Below are 16,156 nucleotides of genomic sequence, written 5' to 3' on the forward strand. Positions count from 1 at the left end.
TTTGAATGTTTAAGCAGGTTTTATCACTGTTTTCCATCCATACTTTTATTAATAGTTTCAGTCTTTTCGTTTGTTTTTTAGTGGTTTAGCGCCTTTGGCAACACTATTTGAGATTATGTTGATGTCTACCCAGCTAGGAAACAAATGACGAACAACAGTGTTGTTAGGTTTGGTGAAATTCCACTAAACATGGTGATTTTCATGTTTATCTGGTGATTTTTTTGAAAAAATTCGAATATCAGGTGATTTGTTTTAATGAAAAAAAAACTCTTGTAACGCTGCCGTTACAACAAAAAATATTTATAGTAAATTAGATAAAAATATATGATACTTTTTTGCATCTTTTTCGAATATTTTCTATATTTTTTAACCTGAAATTTGATTATTTTGCCAAATTTTCTCAAAAAAATCGAGAAATTACTAATTTGATTAAATAGAACTATGATACAAACATGGCAATTTATTTTTGTTTTCGGTACATTTTTCAGCTATACGAGTATACACAATTATTTTGCAAAATTTCATTGAAAACAAGCCAAAAATGATGTTATTTTTCCCTGAATGTTAGAGCACGTTTTAGAGATAAAAACAACACAATTTAGAAAAAGTTCGCTTAAACAGACTAAAAAATTTTACTTTATTTCGCTCGACTTATTTATTTTTTATTTTTTTTTTGAACCAGAGGATCATTTATTTTGCAAAATCTTGTTCAAACACGCATAGGATTGATATTGATATTATTTTGTAGCTTTCGCTTGATTTAACTGGTTTTTGAGCAAAATTAATACAAAAATAGGCCGAGAAACCACAGAATTTGTGTTTAAAAGCAACAAAAGCCACACGTTTTTGTACTAAAATCTAGTGTTTTTCGTGAGATTTCGCCAAAACATACCAAGAAATGAACCAGATAAATCGAGAATTATACTATTTTTACATTTCTTAGCGTTTTTTGTATGTTTTTCATTCAATTAGAAACGTAATTATTTCGAAAAATTTTCTTAAAAACAAGCAAAAAAATCGCAGAATTAGTCCGAAAATGATATCATGTTTGCTGATTTTAAGATTGAAAGCTGCAAACTTCGTTTTTTTACGAGATTTTGCAACTTTTTTAACTCGGATCTGGATGAATTTTATGTTTTTGGGTTGGTGACACTGACGAGCAATAGCAATTATTATTTATTTATTTGAGTGGGGTCAAAGCCATGGGCTGGGTAAACACCGATTACGGCTGTATACAAAGTTTCAGATAAATATCATTGGAACTCAAAACTTTTAATACGGAACAGCCTGTACATTTTACAGGGTGTTTTCTCAATATTGCGAAAAATTGCAACCACATGTTTTACATCAAAAAATGACACTAATTTGTCAAATAAACTACAGTCTTATAAAGCTTCGTTACGGATATACACGGTGATGAAGTTATATGACAAAAATTAAAATTTATTAGTTCCCCCGAAACCACTTAGTTATTTTCATAAAATACAGGCTTTGTGGGCCACGAAAAGGCTTATTTTCCGCCAATTATTTTATTTTTACTCATTCACCCTGTATATTGAAAAAATCAAAAATTTACTTTGCAGCCCTCGACGGCGATTGCGACGACAGCCGCGAAGCGGAGGGCTGGGTGGTCTCCTCCGAGTCGTGCGGCTTCCTCTCCATTGGGGCCCAATACGTCCGCGAGGTCTTCCCCGGGGAGATAATTGAAATGACCCGTCACGGCATCCGCACCATCGACATTGTCGAACGCCCCGAAGACAAGATCCAAGCCTTCTGCATTTTCGAATACGTGTACTTCGCCCGTTCTGACAGCATCTTCGAGGGCCAGATGGTGTACGCCGTGCGGATGCAATGCGGCCGCCAATTGGCCATCGAACACCCTGTAGAAGCCGACATCGTGAGCTCCGTCCCCGAATCGGGCACGGCCGCCGCCCACGGCTTCTCCCGACAAAGCGGAATCTCCTTCTCCGAGGTCTTGTGCAAGAACAGGCACGTAATAAAAAATAATAATAATAAAATAATACAGAGTACGCCAGAGAGAAAAATAAGATACCAGGAACATGGAGTAATGTTTAAGAAATTCTATCTATTAAGATTTCGAAGTTATGACAAGTTTTGCTTTTTGACTATTTATTTCTGTTGGAAAAATAATTTTCCAAGTTTTTTTTTCTAAAGTGTAACTCTGTTTGTGGCTTTTATTGGCAAAGTTTTTGTACCTTTACTAAATAATTATAAAAAAAACATATACTTGTACAAGATCATCAGTGTCATTAAATAGACGTAAAGAAATGTCAAATGTCAAAATTCTTTGACAGATAGAATTTTTCCTTGTTCCTCTGGTATCTCATCCAGTGTTGCCAATTGTGGTGAAATTTCACCAGATCTGGTGATTTTAATTTTTACAACTTTTGTAAAAATTCTAATATGTGGTGATTTTCTGGAAATAAAAAATTTGTTTTTCGAGCATTTTCTACGTTTGCAACCAGGAACTTGATTATTTCGTTAAGTTTTTTCAAAAAAGTAGAAAACCACCAAATTAGTTAAAAATTGTTCTGTTGGTTTTATTCCAAGCTTTTACTAGACAGGATAGAAAATAACAATTTATTTTTGTATTTTTCGAATATTTTTTTAGCTAGAAACACAATTATATCGCAAAATTTCGTTAAAAACAATCCAAAAATTCAACAAATTCGACCAAAAACGGCGTTATCACCCTTTTCAACTGTTTAAACACGTTTTTGGGATAAAAATAAAGCCAATTCTAAAAATTTCTTTGAAGCACAGGCAAAAAAATTACAAAATTAAATCGAAATTTATATTATTTTTAGCTTGTTTCGCTCAACTTACTTCGTTTTTGAACCAGAGGCTCATTTATTTTGCAAAATCTTGTACAAACAGACTTAAAAATCACAAAAACAATTGATATTGATGTTTATTTTGTTTGTTTCACTCGACTTAACTGTTTTTTGAGCAAAATAAAACAAAAAGTAGCCGAGAATCTTTTTGAGCATGTTTTTGTACTACAATCTCAGGTTTTTTGCGAGATTTCGCTAAAAGGAACTGAAAAATTAACATATTAGTCATAAGTCGAAAATTACATTAATTTTGCATTTCTTGAGAGTTTTAGCATGTTTTTCAGCAAGAAACGCAATTATTTCGCAAAATAGGTTAGAAACACAGAATTAGGCCGAAACGAAATAATTTTTTCCTTTTTCAAAAGTTGAAGCCGATTTTCAAGCTGAAAACTTTGTTTTTTTCACGAGGGTTTGCCATAGCGTGTCAAAAATAACAAAATTGTTGTAAGAAAAGATTATATTATGATATTTGTACATAACTCTTAGGCTCTAACTTGATTATTTCGCCAAATTTTCTAAAAGAAATATTAATCGAAAACCACCAAATTGGTTAAAAATAGTTCTTTATGTTTTTTACAAGATATTACTAAGCAGAGTCGAAAATGACAACCTATTTTAGTTTTTTCGAATGCTTTTTCAGCTAGAAACACAAAGTTTTGACAAAAACAAGTCACAAATTCAATAAAATAGCCCCAAAACTGCGTTTTTTTGTCTTTTTCGAGTGTTAAGGATGTTTTTGAGAGATATAAACACAAAAAGTTAGAAATATTGCATTGAAACAGGGTAAAAAATTACAAAATTAAATCGAAATTGATATCATTATTTTGTTTGCTTCTTTCGCCCGACTTACTTCGTTTTTGAACCAGAGGTTCATTTATTTTACAAAATCTTCTCCAAACACGTCTAAATATCACAAGGAGGATTGATATTGATGTTATTTTGTTTGTTTCACTTGATTTAACTGGTTTTGAGCAAAAATAAGCTGAGAAACCACAAAATTTGGACGAAAATGCTGTTAAGCACGTTTTTGTACTAAAATCTCAGGTTTTTCGCTAGATTTCGCTAAAACAATAAACTAAATAATCAAGTTAGAGATTAAGTTTAGAATTACATTATTTTGCATTTCTCGAGCGTTTTAGCACGTTTTTCAGCTAGAAAAACGCAAAATTTTGTTGAAAACTAACTAAAAAATTACAGAATTAGGCCGAAAAGCATGACATTTTTGCCTTTTTTCAAGAGTTTAAGCAGAACACTATTTTTTTCTCCCATACAAATCTGCTGAAAATTTGGAAATTTTTTCATTTCCGGATCTGGTGAATTTTATTTTTTTCTCTGGGACGCGAATTCTGACATACCTTGTAATAATAAAAATAATAATAAAATAGGTACGTGGGGCGCTCCTTCATCCAACCCAGCAACCGACTGCGGCAGTTGAGCATCGCGAAGAAGTTTGGGGCGCTCTCTGGGAGCGTTAAGGGGAAACGAGTGATTTTAATCGACGATTCGATCGTCAGGGGAAACACAATCGGGCCCATTATTAAACTACTGAGAAACGCGGGGGCCACTGAAGTGCACATCAGAGTGGCCAGTCCGCCTCTGCTTTACCCATGCTATATGGGCATTAATATACCCACAAGGGAAGAATTAATCGCTAATAAACTCGATCCGGATCAGTTAGCCGAGCAAGTCGGTAAGTTAGGTTTCTACAATTGACAACATTAGCTACGTTATTTATTGCTTCACAGGTGCCAACAGTTTGAAATATTTAAGTGTGGAAGGGTTGGTGAAAGCCGTCCGGTCCGATATCAAAACCAAGAATTCGCACAAAGTCGGTCACTGCACTGCCTGCCTTACCGGCGAGTATCCGGGCGGGGAACCCCACAAAGACTTGGATTGGTAAATCCACACGCAACGGAGTTGGGCGAAAAAATGACAAGTGCATTTCTGGGGCACTAGATTTATGTACAAGTGATAAAATTGTAGTTGGATTTAAGACTTTTCTCTGTATTTGATACTCAAACGAATTGAATAAAATATTTTTTATTTTTAAACAAGTCACAAATTCTGACTAGAAATATTCTCAACATCTGACACCTCTTTGGGGCAGTTGCGGGTAAGAACCACAGGGCCGGACTCAGTAATTAAAACATCGTCTTCGATTCGTACCCCCAATCCGAGGAATTCTTTTGGTAATTGTTGGTGTTTGTGATTAATATACACCCCTGAATCAGAAAATTAGAAAAAAAAAAATAACCAAAAAAAAATAATAATACCGGGCTCAACTGTCACAATCATGCCTGGCTGTATTTTAATATTTCTCGTAATTAGGGGCGTATCGTGAACATCCATCCCCAAATAATGGGACACGTGGTGTGGACAAAATTGGTAGGCGGCCTGGAATACACACTATATTTTTTCTCCGACTCCAAGTATTAACAATTAACCCGTGTCAACGCCTGATTGGTCAATATCTTCGGTATTACTCCAATTTGTTGCAAACCCTTCCCCAATAACACACACATTGAGTCAAATAAACTGTCCAAAGTGGGGAAATTTCCACACAACTGAATTAATTTCTTCTGAACGTCTAAAACCACCTCGTAGACCTCTCTTTGACTGTTGGTAAATCTTCCATTGATGGGCCAAGTCCTGGTAATGTCGCTTGAATAACCGTGAAATTCGCACCCTGCGAAAGCCAATCAAAACGTCAGTTTCAAGTCACGTGTTTGAAATCAACGAATCGTGAGCAATGACGCAATCACGTGATCCTTACCAGCATCCATTAATACCATCTCTCCCTCTTGTACAATTTGGTTATTGTTAATGTAGTGAATAGTGGTGGCCCTGTTACCCCCCGCCACCACCGGGGGGTATGCCAAATACTCCGCCCCTTGCATCCTACATTCATAATCGACTTTAGCAAAAATCTGACTCTCGTTTATTCCTACAAATGTGACTGAAAATTTTTCAGCGATTTTTTCATGATTTTACCAGGACGTGAAGCTTTGATGGTTTCAACAATCGAATTGGCGCCAATGTCACAAGATTGTTGCATTAAAGCTATTTCAGCAGGACTCTTGATTAGTCTCTGTTTATGTATAAAAACTTTCGGGGATTCCCACATTTTCAGTCGCATGAAGTTTAAATAATCGACCATTGTTTTGTGTACGTCGATTTGGACGGGGTTCATGAAGTCGTACCTGAAAACGGGTGAAATAATTGGATGAAATTGGGGGAAACCCCAAATACCAAAGACTAAATTTGTTGTTGGATTTGAAAAACGAGTGTAGATAATTCTCGAGTTCGTTGATTGGTAGACTTTGGTCCACTCCAAACACACTTGGGGCGAGGTCAGGCCCCGTTCTGGGGCCGTCCCACAACTCAGAATGGTCGTCTTTCTCCCGCATGAAGAGGGTTGAGCAATGCTGATCGGGGGCTGTCGTGGCCAAAACGAGACAACTGTCGGGCTCCAAACATCCGGTCAGGTAGAGAAAATCGGTGTTTTGGCGGAAAAAATAAGGGATTTTGTCCGACATGTATTGTTTTGTAGCAGAAGGGATAACTATCTATAATCAGGGGAATTACTCCCGAAACTTGGTTTAAATAACCCACCAAATGTTGCTTCATCGCAGGATTACGTTCATTAACGTACACACTGATTTGTTCCATCAATTTCTGTCTCCGTTCTTGAAACTCGGACCGTTTAATCTGGGGGGTTATTTCGTCCTTTTGCAAAAGTTGGGGGTGTGTTTCGTGTGTGGGTTGGCCATAAGACTTAAATATTGTCCTTCTAGGGAACTCGAATTTCCCTTTTGTTGCTTTTTTGCAATAGGAACGGAAGACACCTAAAATGATTCAAATGATTTGTTTGTGAAGGTTGGCAATTGTGATTTTACTTGATTTGTTGAAAATACATAAAAGGAGCCGAGTGCGTGTTGCCAGCATTGTGATATCACAGATTTGAGGTTTTTGAAGGCTTAAAAACTAAAATTTGTCTAATTGAGGTTAGAAAACACTAATGTCAAAAGTGACATTTGGTGGATTAAGCTACGTTCACATTGAGAAAAATCAACAACGAAATATTTCTCGTCAGATAATTCAAAAATTATAAAAACCATGTCCATTTTCAATTTTTGACTAACATATTGTTCCAATAAATAATTAAAAAGTCATTCACTTGACAAATTTTCAATTTTTTGTCTACGAGGTTGGCAAGAACAAAAACACAAATTGTGACATTTTATTGTAAACTCTTAAAAAATATTTATTAACAACTCTGTACATATTTCAACTTAATAACAAAATAAAGAGAAGCACCAAAAAACTAGAAAAGCGGGTTAGTTACTTAAAATTAGTCGACAATTTGAGTACGCAGTGTTACCACCCTCCCCCTAAATTCCCCTATAAATAAAATTGACTAAATTAGAAAGTGGGTTTCACTGAAGTCTTGCGTCGTTTGAGCTCTCTGGAACATCAACAACAATTCCGTCCATATTTTCTGTTAAAAAAACTTGACAACCTAGACGAGACGTGTCCGTGACACCTCTGGCCAATTCCAGCATGTCGCCTTCTTCACCTTCAGGACGATCGGGGAGTTGGTCAAAATCTTCTTTTTTGAAGACGAGATGACAAGTTGAGCAAGTTAAGGTGCCTTCACAAGCGCCAAAACCTTCTAAAGATAAATCATTATTGACAACCACATCCAGAAAGGATTCCCCTACTTTTCCTTTAGTTTTAATGCGAGTACCATCGTGTCTCACAAATGTAACTTCAATTCTGAAAAAAAATAAATTGCCAATATTTTCGTAAAGTTTTTTTTTTATACTCACTCTTTTTTGTTTAAATTTGGGACTCCGTTAGTTACGGGGCGAATAATGCAAGTTTTTATCAGTTTTGGGGCACTCCTCCTTATCACACTGAGAAAAGACATCTTGGGTTTTTTAACTCGAGGTCACTGTGGTTTCTATTATCATAATTTCTCAACTACAACGGATGTAGCATTCGTTTTAACTTCATTTAAAACTAAGAATTTTCGGGATATCATTGAAAGTCAAATTCTTGACAGATCTGTGACACGTGCTTGGCCAAATAACCGATTTTATGGGAAAATGAATTAAACTCTTACTAGTTGAAGAAATTACAGTAAAGATGAAGCTTTGTTGCGACATTCATTTAGTATAAACTTGCACGTTTGTTACATAAACAGAATTGTTTTACTTTGACTCTGTTACATCATCAAATCACAGGTTGACAGGTTAATGACATTTGCAGTTTTCGGAAAGGTGGTAATTCGATGTTCGATAAAATGAACATCGAAACTTATTATGCACATTGACTTGCCAATTATTAATACACAAGTTTATTTATAAATAAATATTGCAATTACATTTTAAATTTATTTATATATCACTACTGAACAACTGCAATTTAGAAAACAAACACTACAAAATGGCAGTGTATTGTTGGCTGCCTATAATTAAAACATTTTTCTTATTATTTCACGCTAACGTGAATTTTCATGTTTACTTAAAACAGAATTTTACTTGCCACATACAACTTTTTTGAAATTATATTAAAAAATAATTCTTTTTCAAGATTAATTCAAACAATTATTTATTATACGATGAAGAATTGTGTTGACATTTGCTACATGGTACCAGGTGACTGTAAATGATTGTGATTTTTTACCTCAACTTGGTGTCAAATTTAAAATTTTAGTTTGCCAACCTTGACTTTCAAATTCAAACGTCAAACTTTTATAAGCAATCGTCATTCATTTGCAACGGGCGACTTATGATTTAGCCGTCACCTGACACTTTTTGACAACAAATTAGAAGGATTATTAATAATTCAATGTTGCCAATAAATTAAACATTAAAACCCATACATTCCATAAAATATTTTTAAATTTCTACACTCATTTGTTTTTGGAGATACAAAACTAACTTGATTTTTTTATATCACAAATGGTCAAATTTTTGTAATTTTTTTAAGATTTTTTCCTAATTCAGTAATGTAATACTTAAATTGTAAAAAATGCTCATTTTGAGAGAAATTTATTCAGTCTTGAAATCATGGAAATGTTATATAATTTTTTTGTTTATTTTTAACGTTAAAATAAAGCATAATTGTTAGATATACAACCGACATAAAATTTGTAACTAATACAGGGTGCCCATTTTATTTGTTCCCGCCTGACGGAGCAAAAATAGCATTTTATAAACTATTTTGTGTAAAGTATTAACTATTCTAAATCAAATAATCATAGTCGGTACCTGACTATCAGAAATTTCAAAAAAATATTAAATTCAAAACTAAAATGTCTAATAATGGGAACAACAGCAAGAAATTTACAAATTATTGTATTATTGGTTGCCTATTTATACAATTTTTGACGCTGTATTGCGGATAAAAAAATGATTCAGCAAGGTAAATATAAAACAGCCTTTAGCAAATAAGCTCACTTTGAACTTGTCACTGATGTACTTATTCCTGTCATTTTGATGTTGTGAAGCCAAATTTGACGTTAAAGCCTGCTTTACAATAAATTTTTAGAAAATGTCCCATTTCCCTTCCGGCATGGTAGATATTTAAAAAAAATGGAACCAATTTTTCAATAACCAATTGAAAGTGATTATGATTAAATGTTAAAATTTTGGATAGTATACCTACAATTGCGGACAAAAAATGGGACAGCATGATTATTGAATGTAAAGCGGCCCTTCGAAAGTAACCTCATTTTGAACTTGTCACTTGTTATTTCTGTCAGTTTGACATTTTGAAAAGTCAAATTTGACGTTAAAGCCTGCTTTAGAGTAAATTTTCAAAAAATGTCCGGTTAAGAAATTAAAAAAACTTTCTATATTACAAAAATATGACATGTTTAATTAATTATGATTTATTGACATCTGCGAAAGCCGATTATTAGGTATTTAAAACTTTCATTTTATTATAATCTGATTAATTTTCCACCCCACGTCTAAAGTCAATTTCCTCCCTCAACCGTGCGATACAATAAAATCCCGGAACGTAATCATCATCCATATAACCTCAGCCGTGAAGGGACAGATAGATTGTCCAAATACGGGGCTACTATCTCCAATGACTGGTAAACATAACTGGCGTAAGTTTGCAGCTGGCTGATAACAGGAGCTTAACGCCACTTTAAAAGATTGGCAAACAGTGAGAGACGTCGGTGGGGTGACGCCGCCGCTCGTTGGTCTCATCCTGAAAAAGGCGACCAATGGCGAAACGGGACAGATAGTAACATGGCCCCCAAGCGTGACCAATCACGACGACACACGGCCGGCTGCGATGCACGGAGTTTTGCTATTTGAAATGACGGCTACGATAAATGTGGGAGAGGAAACAGCTGATTGAATCGATAAATACCACCAAAAGCATAAAATATTTTGATTTAAACTTAAAAAATTATACAAAATATAAGTTTTATAACGTTTTAAAAAGTGTGCTGTACCTACATAATAAAACAATTAGTTGTTTTTTGTCTTGTTATTTATTGTCGAAGCCGTGAAAATAAAGGTTATATTTGGTGTTTGATAATTTTTCTAATTATAGTAATTAAAAAAAACAATAATAATTGTTTACATACATACGAGTACATGTTTTTGTCTTGAAGTTAAGCTGAAGTAAAATTCGTCCGATTTTTGTGTGCTTCCATTGCAAACATATAGTGTACCTAATATAAAAACCACAACAATCAACTTTTTAATACTATACAGCGTGGCTCTAAAAAACCGTACAATAACTAAAGGGGTTCTTTACTCCATTGAATTATTTTCCAAACTGATGTAAACTAAAATATTATACCTACCTACCAAATTTTCTAAGGTAGATGTATATACAGGGTGCGCCAGAACTCGCGCCCCAGAGATAAATGTCATGTAAGGTAAGTTAAAAAGGACATAGAAAAAATGTTAAAAAGATTTTATCTATAAAAATTTCGAAATCATGAATTTAAATTTTGCACTTTGACTCTATTTATTTCTGCTAGAAAAATAATTTTCCAAGTATTTTTGCTACAGGTTATTAGAAGAGGAAACAAGGAAACTGTATCCTAAATTGTAACTCTGTTCAATGTTATTTGTAGCTTTTATTGTTAAAATTTTTGTACCTTTATTAAAATAATAAAAGCATATACAACATCATCAGTATCATTAAATAGACATAAAAATGTCAAATGTCAAAATAATAAATGTCAAAATTTTTTCACAAATAGAATTTTTTCAACATTTTCAATGTTTCTGGTATCTTATCTTATACCTATATTTGAAATTTTTCTCTGGGGCGTAAATTCTGGCGCACCTGATGTATAGCTTTTCAAAAATGTCAATTAAATATTGATTTTTTATATTAATTAGAAAAAATAATTTTGTATTTGATTAAAAAAGGCGTTAAAACATGCATCTAAATCATTAAAAAACAACAAATCTTAAAAGTAATAATGAAAATGTATATTCTAATATTAAGATTTTTTTAAAGATAGGTATAGGTAGATATACAGTTGGCAACGATTTTAAATTCTGAGGTCCAACTCTACCGGGTTTACTCTACAGGGTTTTTTAAATTTTTTTCAGTTTTGAATTCCTCAATTGAATTTTTTATAACTATTTGTTTTAATGTATCTTTTTTTTTTGTTTTTTAAACTCACAAAGTAAACAGTTTTTAACATATTTTTCTATCAGCGTTTCCTTTTTTAAAATCTACAAGTTTTAAATCTTTTTTTTGACTTTTTTGTAGTGTCTACTTTTTCCATTTATTAATTTTCAGACTTCAGATTTTTTGCTTTTGTGATTTTAAATGTTTTAAACATTAATAAGAGCTTTGATTTTTCACACTTTACATTTTTTTCCCAATCTAAGTTCAATTATTTTAGTCCCTCATAATTTTTCAAGAAATTATAAAAAAGGTAAGTTCTGAATAGAAAAAGATCAATAAAATACCAAAAAATACTTGAAAATTGTAAATAATACATAAAACAGATTAATAGTTATTTATTATACAAGACGATAAAGAGATTGTTTACCTACGAATGAAAAGGTTAATTTACGAGTGACGAAGTCACGAGTGGACTTTTTTCACGAGTAGATAAACAATCTTTGTCGCCGTGTATACCTAATATTTCGTTTTATTTTGTACTCACCTACCAGAATTTCTTGGATATAAACAGTAGATAAAAATTACTTTATTTCACTAGACGATAAAAGACTACTTTATCTACTGAAATTAGTTGATAAAAGCACTCTTTAACATTGAGTACAAAATAAATAAATAAAATATATAAAAGCCAACTAAAAGTAGAGAAAAAATGAAAAATAATTCATAATTATAACAAATCGTAAAATCTAATAAATTGGAAAAGTGAGAAATAAAAAGATTTTGAAACACAAATACTTCACAAAAATAAAATTGTAAACATTTAAAACTTAAAAACTCTAAAAGACTCAAAAAATTATAAAGTCGTTTTCATATTAATGTTTTCATATTAATAGGGAAAATATTTAGATCCAGAGATATTGTGAAATATAAAGAGAATATGGATATATGACAACATATTATACAGGGTTGTTTATAAATATGAAGCAGTATTTGAACCTCAAAAATGACCTATAAAATGATGTTAATTTACATAATAATTCGTGTCCTATCTCTGCAGATAAGAATTAAAAAAAACGAGAAGTTAATAATTGTGTTTTTTACGATAAATGAATTTTGTAATTAGTTTTCTAAAAAAATGGATCAAACTTATTAATCATAAAATTAAATATACCTATCAATGAATAAAGTACTAATGATAAACATTTATTATCTTCTTCAATCGCATTTTTAAAACCAAAACTAAAAAAACTTTTTTGTAAAATAAAAACTTTATGTACTATTGAGTTTTACAAAATTTGTCGAAATAAATAAAATCCAAAAATGTGATCAATAATTGCAGAGTGAAATTTTCGTTTTCATTTAAGTCAAATGAATGAAATCAGAGATACATAATACATTTTCTCAACTATTTTTATAAATATAAATGTAGGTACAAATTGGTTCATAAAAACCAATTTCATTGGTTTATTAGAACACTCTTGTTTAGATTCCGGAAATACTGTAAAAACCTAAGTTTGATTGTTTAATTTATTTAGCTCATTGTTTTGACTTTGTTGTTAATAAAATTACTAATTAGGTATACCTAATAATCACATGGTGTGATAAGGTTTTCTTTCGCAATTGTATTAATAAATTAACAAAACACTTAAAAATGTAAACAAATAATTCAATACCATTCCTACATCCTAAAAATAGAAACCGGTTAAAGATGAAGGTAGAAGAAGAAAAAAATTAACATTTTAAACATTTACGAATAAGAAAAGTAATAATTTACAATCGAAAACAGAATAAAATAAGAAATTGAATCAATACCTACCTGTTTCAGTTTTAAGAATTTATTATTCATTGTGCTGTTATGACAGTTTGCCAGTTAGTGACAAATCCTATAATTTAGGCATTTTGTTTTCAAAAATAAATATAAATAAATTTGCACATTTTATTTCGCAAAAATACCTTTTTTTTAAAATAAACCAAAATTATGACGTTTTCCATATAAAACACAATTTTTCAAAAATCAACATTTTAAAGCACTTTCTTGCAACTTTGAATATTGTTTTTGTCATAAACATTACTACTTTTGTTTTTTGTATTGTTTTTTTGCTTGTTTGCTAGAAAAACTATATTGTCAAAACTAATAATAATAATTACTAAAAAGTACAAGAGTTTCAGAACTCGGACTTCGAAGAAAAATGTCAAGTAAGATAAGATACCTGGAACATGAAAAAAATTTTCGCATTTTTATTCAATTTTTTCAGTTAGATAAATAATTTAGCGTTATTTGTGGCCGTTTTGACAAAATTTTTGTATCTTTACTATTATGAAAAAACCTATACAAGATAATCGGTAATATTAAATATCTAGACATAAAAAAGTCAAATTTCAAAAATAAATGTCTAAATTGTTTGACAGATATAATTAATATTTTTTTCATGTTCCTGGTAGCTTATCTCACTTGACATTTTTTTCTGGGACGCGAATTCTGGCGCACCCTGTATACATCTTTTAAAATTTTATTATTTAAAGGACTTGTTTTGGGACACGCTGTATATTATTATCTGAGATATTATAAATTAAAAAAAAATGATTTCTTGTATTTTATGACCTATTTTCTAATTATAATGTCCTGTTTTATGTTTTTACTGTCTTTTTTGGTATCTTTTTTACATTTTTAACGTCCTTTATTAATAAACCACTGTGATATTTAAAATTGCTCGTCGTTTTTGATTGTTTACAAAGTATAATAATAAAAATTAATAAACAAAAAAAAATCTTAAAATTTGCACATTTATTTCGCAAAAATACCTWAAATTTTGTTTTTCCACTTTTTAAAATAAACCAAAATTATGCCGTTTYGCATTTAAAACACTATTTTTCAAAATTCAACAATTTAAAGCACCTTCTTGCAACTTTGAATATTGGTRTTGTAATAAACATTACTATTTTTGTTTTTTTGTGTAGTTTTTTTTCTTGTTTGCTAGAAAAACTATATTGTCAAAACTAATAATAATAATTACTAAAAAGTACAGGGTGTTTCAGAACTCAGGCTTCGGAGAAMAATGTCAAGTAAGATAAGATACCAGAAACATGAAAAAAATTGTGCATTTTTACTTTATTTTTTTCTGTTGGATAAATAATTAAGCGTTATTTGTGGCTTTTTTGACAAAATTTTTGTATCTTTACCTACTATTATGAAAAAACATATACAAGATCATCGGTAATTTTAAATATCTAGACATAAAAAAGTCAAATATTTTTTTCGGGTTCCTGGTAGCTTATCTCACTTGGCATTTTTTTCTGGGACGCGAATTTTGGCGCACCCTGTATACATCTTTTAAATTTTATTATTAAAAGGACTTTACTAATTTGTTGTAACACCCTGTGTATTATTATCTAAGATATTATAAATTAAAAAAACATTTGATTTCTTGGATTTTATGACCTATTTTCCTATTATAATGTCCTATTTTATGTTTTACTGTACTGTCTTTTTTAGTACCAATTTTTATTGTCCTTTATTAATAAACCCATGACATATTTAAAATTGCTCTAATTGTTTACAAAAATTAATAAAACAAATTAATAAACAAAAAAAATTCTTAAAATCTGCACATTTTTTTCGCAAAAATACCTTAAATTTTGTTTTTCCACTTTTTAAAATAAACCAAAATTATGCCGTTTTGCATTTAAAACACAATTTTTCAAAATTCAACAATTTAAAGCACTTTCTTTTGCTTTGAATATTGTTGTTATCATAAACACTACTACTTTTGTTTCTTGTGTTGTTTTTTTCTTGTTTGCTAGAAAAACTATACAGAGTGCGCCAGAACTCGAACACCAGAGAAAATTTTCAAGTAAGGTAAGATAACAAGAACATGAAAAAAATGTTTATAAAATTCTATCTGTCAAAAAAATTTGACATTCATTTTTTAACATTTGACATTTTTTAATATCTATTTAAGGATACTGATGATCTTGTATATGTGTTTTTATAATTATTTAGTAAAGGGACAAAAAGTTTTGCCAATAAAAGCCACAAATAACATTGAACAGAGTTATAATTTAGGATACAGCTTCCTTGTTTCCTCTTTTAAGAGCCTATAGCAAAAAACTTGGAAAATTATTTTTCCAACAGAAATAAATAGAGTAAACCCTCAAATCTTCGAAATGTTTATAGATAATTTTTTTAAACATTTTTTCCATGTTCCTGATATCTTACCTTATATGGCATTTTTCTGGCGCACCCTGTATTGTCCAAACTAATAATAATAATTACTAAAAAGTACAGAATGTTTCAGAACTCGGGCTTCGGAGAAAAAAGTCAAGTAAGATAAGATACCAAGAACATGAAAAACATGTTGCATTTTTACTCTATTTTTTTCTGTTAGATAAATAATTTAGCGTTATTTGTGGCTTATTTGACAAAGTTTTTGTATCTTTTCCTACTATTATGAAAAAACATACAAGATCATCGGAAATATTAAATATCTAGACATAAAAAAGACAAATTTCAAAAATAAATGTCAAAATTGTTTGACAGATATAATTAATATTTTTTTCATGTTCCTGGTAGCTTATCTCACTTGGCATTTTTTTTCTGGGACGCGAATTCTGGCGCACCTTGTATACATCTTTTAAATTTTATTATTAAAAGGACTTTACTAATTTGTTGGGACACCCTGTAT

At 31.0% G+C, this 16,156-nt stretch overlaps 3 protein-coding genes across 3 annotated transcripts in view; 1 reads left to right on the forward strand and 2 right to left on the reverse strand.

Annotated features, from left to right (window-relative positions):
* Window positions 1-4,906, forward strand: part of LOC123009733 (amidophosphoribosyltransferase-like) — a 30,527-nt gene extending 25,621 nt beyond the window's left edge. The window contains exons 4-6 of the mRNA XM_044406237.1: window positions 1,584-1,989; window positions 4,241-4,545; window positions 4,601-4,906. Of these exons, the coding sequence (XP_044262172.1) occupies window positions 1,584-1,989; window positions 4,241-4,545; window positions 4,601-4,755 (866 nt within the window). The 3' untranslated portion in view covers window positions 4,756-4,906. The remainder of the gene's footprint in view (window positions 1-1,583; window positions 1,990-4,240; window positions 4,546-4,600) is intronic.
* LOC123009734 (xaa-Pro aminopeptidase 3) lies at window positions 4,865-6,911 on the reverse strand. Its single transcript, XM_044406238.1, has 8 exons — window positions 6,752-6,911; window positions 6,468-6,700; window positions 6,105-6,421; window positions 5,847-6,055; window positions 5,629-5,799; window positions 5,300-5,541; window positions 5,129-5,249; window positions 4,865-5,077 (listed from the first exon to the last, which is right to left on the reverse strand). Exons 1-8 carry the CDS (start codon window positions 6,798-6,800, stop codon window positions 4,911-4,913), a joined length of 1,509 nt encoding a protein of 502 aa, XP_044262173.1. The 5' UTR covers window positions 6,801-6,911; the 3' UTR covers window positions 4,865-4,910.
* A 170-nt stretch (window positions 6,912-7,081) lies between these two features.
* LOC123009778 (adrenodoxin-like protein 2, mitochondrial) lies at window positions 7,082-8,148 on the reverse strand. The gene is made up of 2 exons (XM_044406297.1): window positions 7,685-8,148; window positions 7,082-7,631 (listed from the first exon to the last, which is right to left on the reverse strand). Exons 1-2 carry the CDS (start codon window positions 7,783-7,785, stop codon window positions 7,292-7,294), a joined length of 441 nt encoding a protein of 146 aa, XP_044262232.1. The 5' UTR covers window positions 7,786-8,148; the 3' UTR covers window positions 7,082-7,291.
* Between the last annotated feature and the right edge of the window lie 8,008 nt (window positions 8,149-16,156).

The sequence above is a fragment of the Tribolium madens genome, unplaced genomic scaffold (assembly GCF_015345945.1).
Source record: "Tribolium madens isolate multiple individuals breed KSU strain unplaced genomic scaffold, Tmad_KSU_1.1 Scaffold_7;HRSCAF=85;Tcas5.2_LG10, whole genome shotgun sequence".
Lineage (NCBI taxonomy): Eukaryota > Metazoa > Arthropoda > Insecta > Coleoptera > Tenebrionidae > Tribolium > Tribolium madens.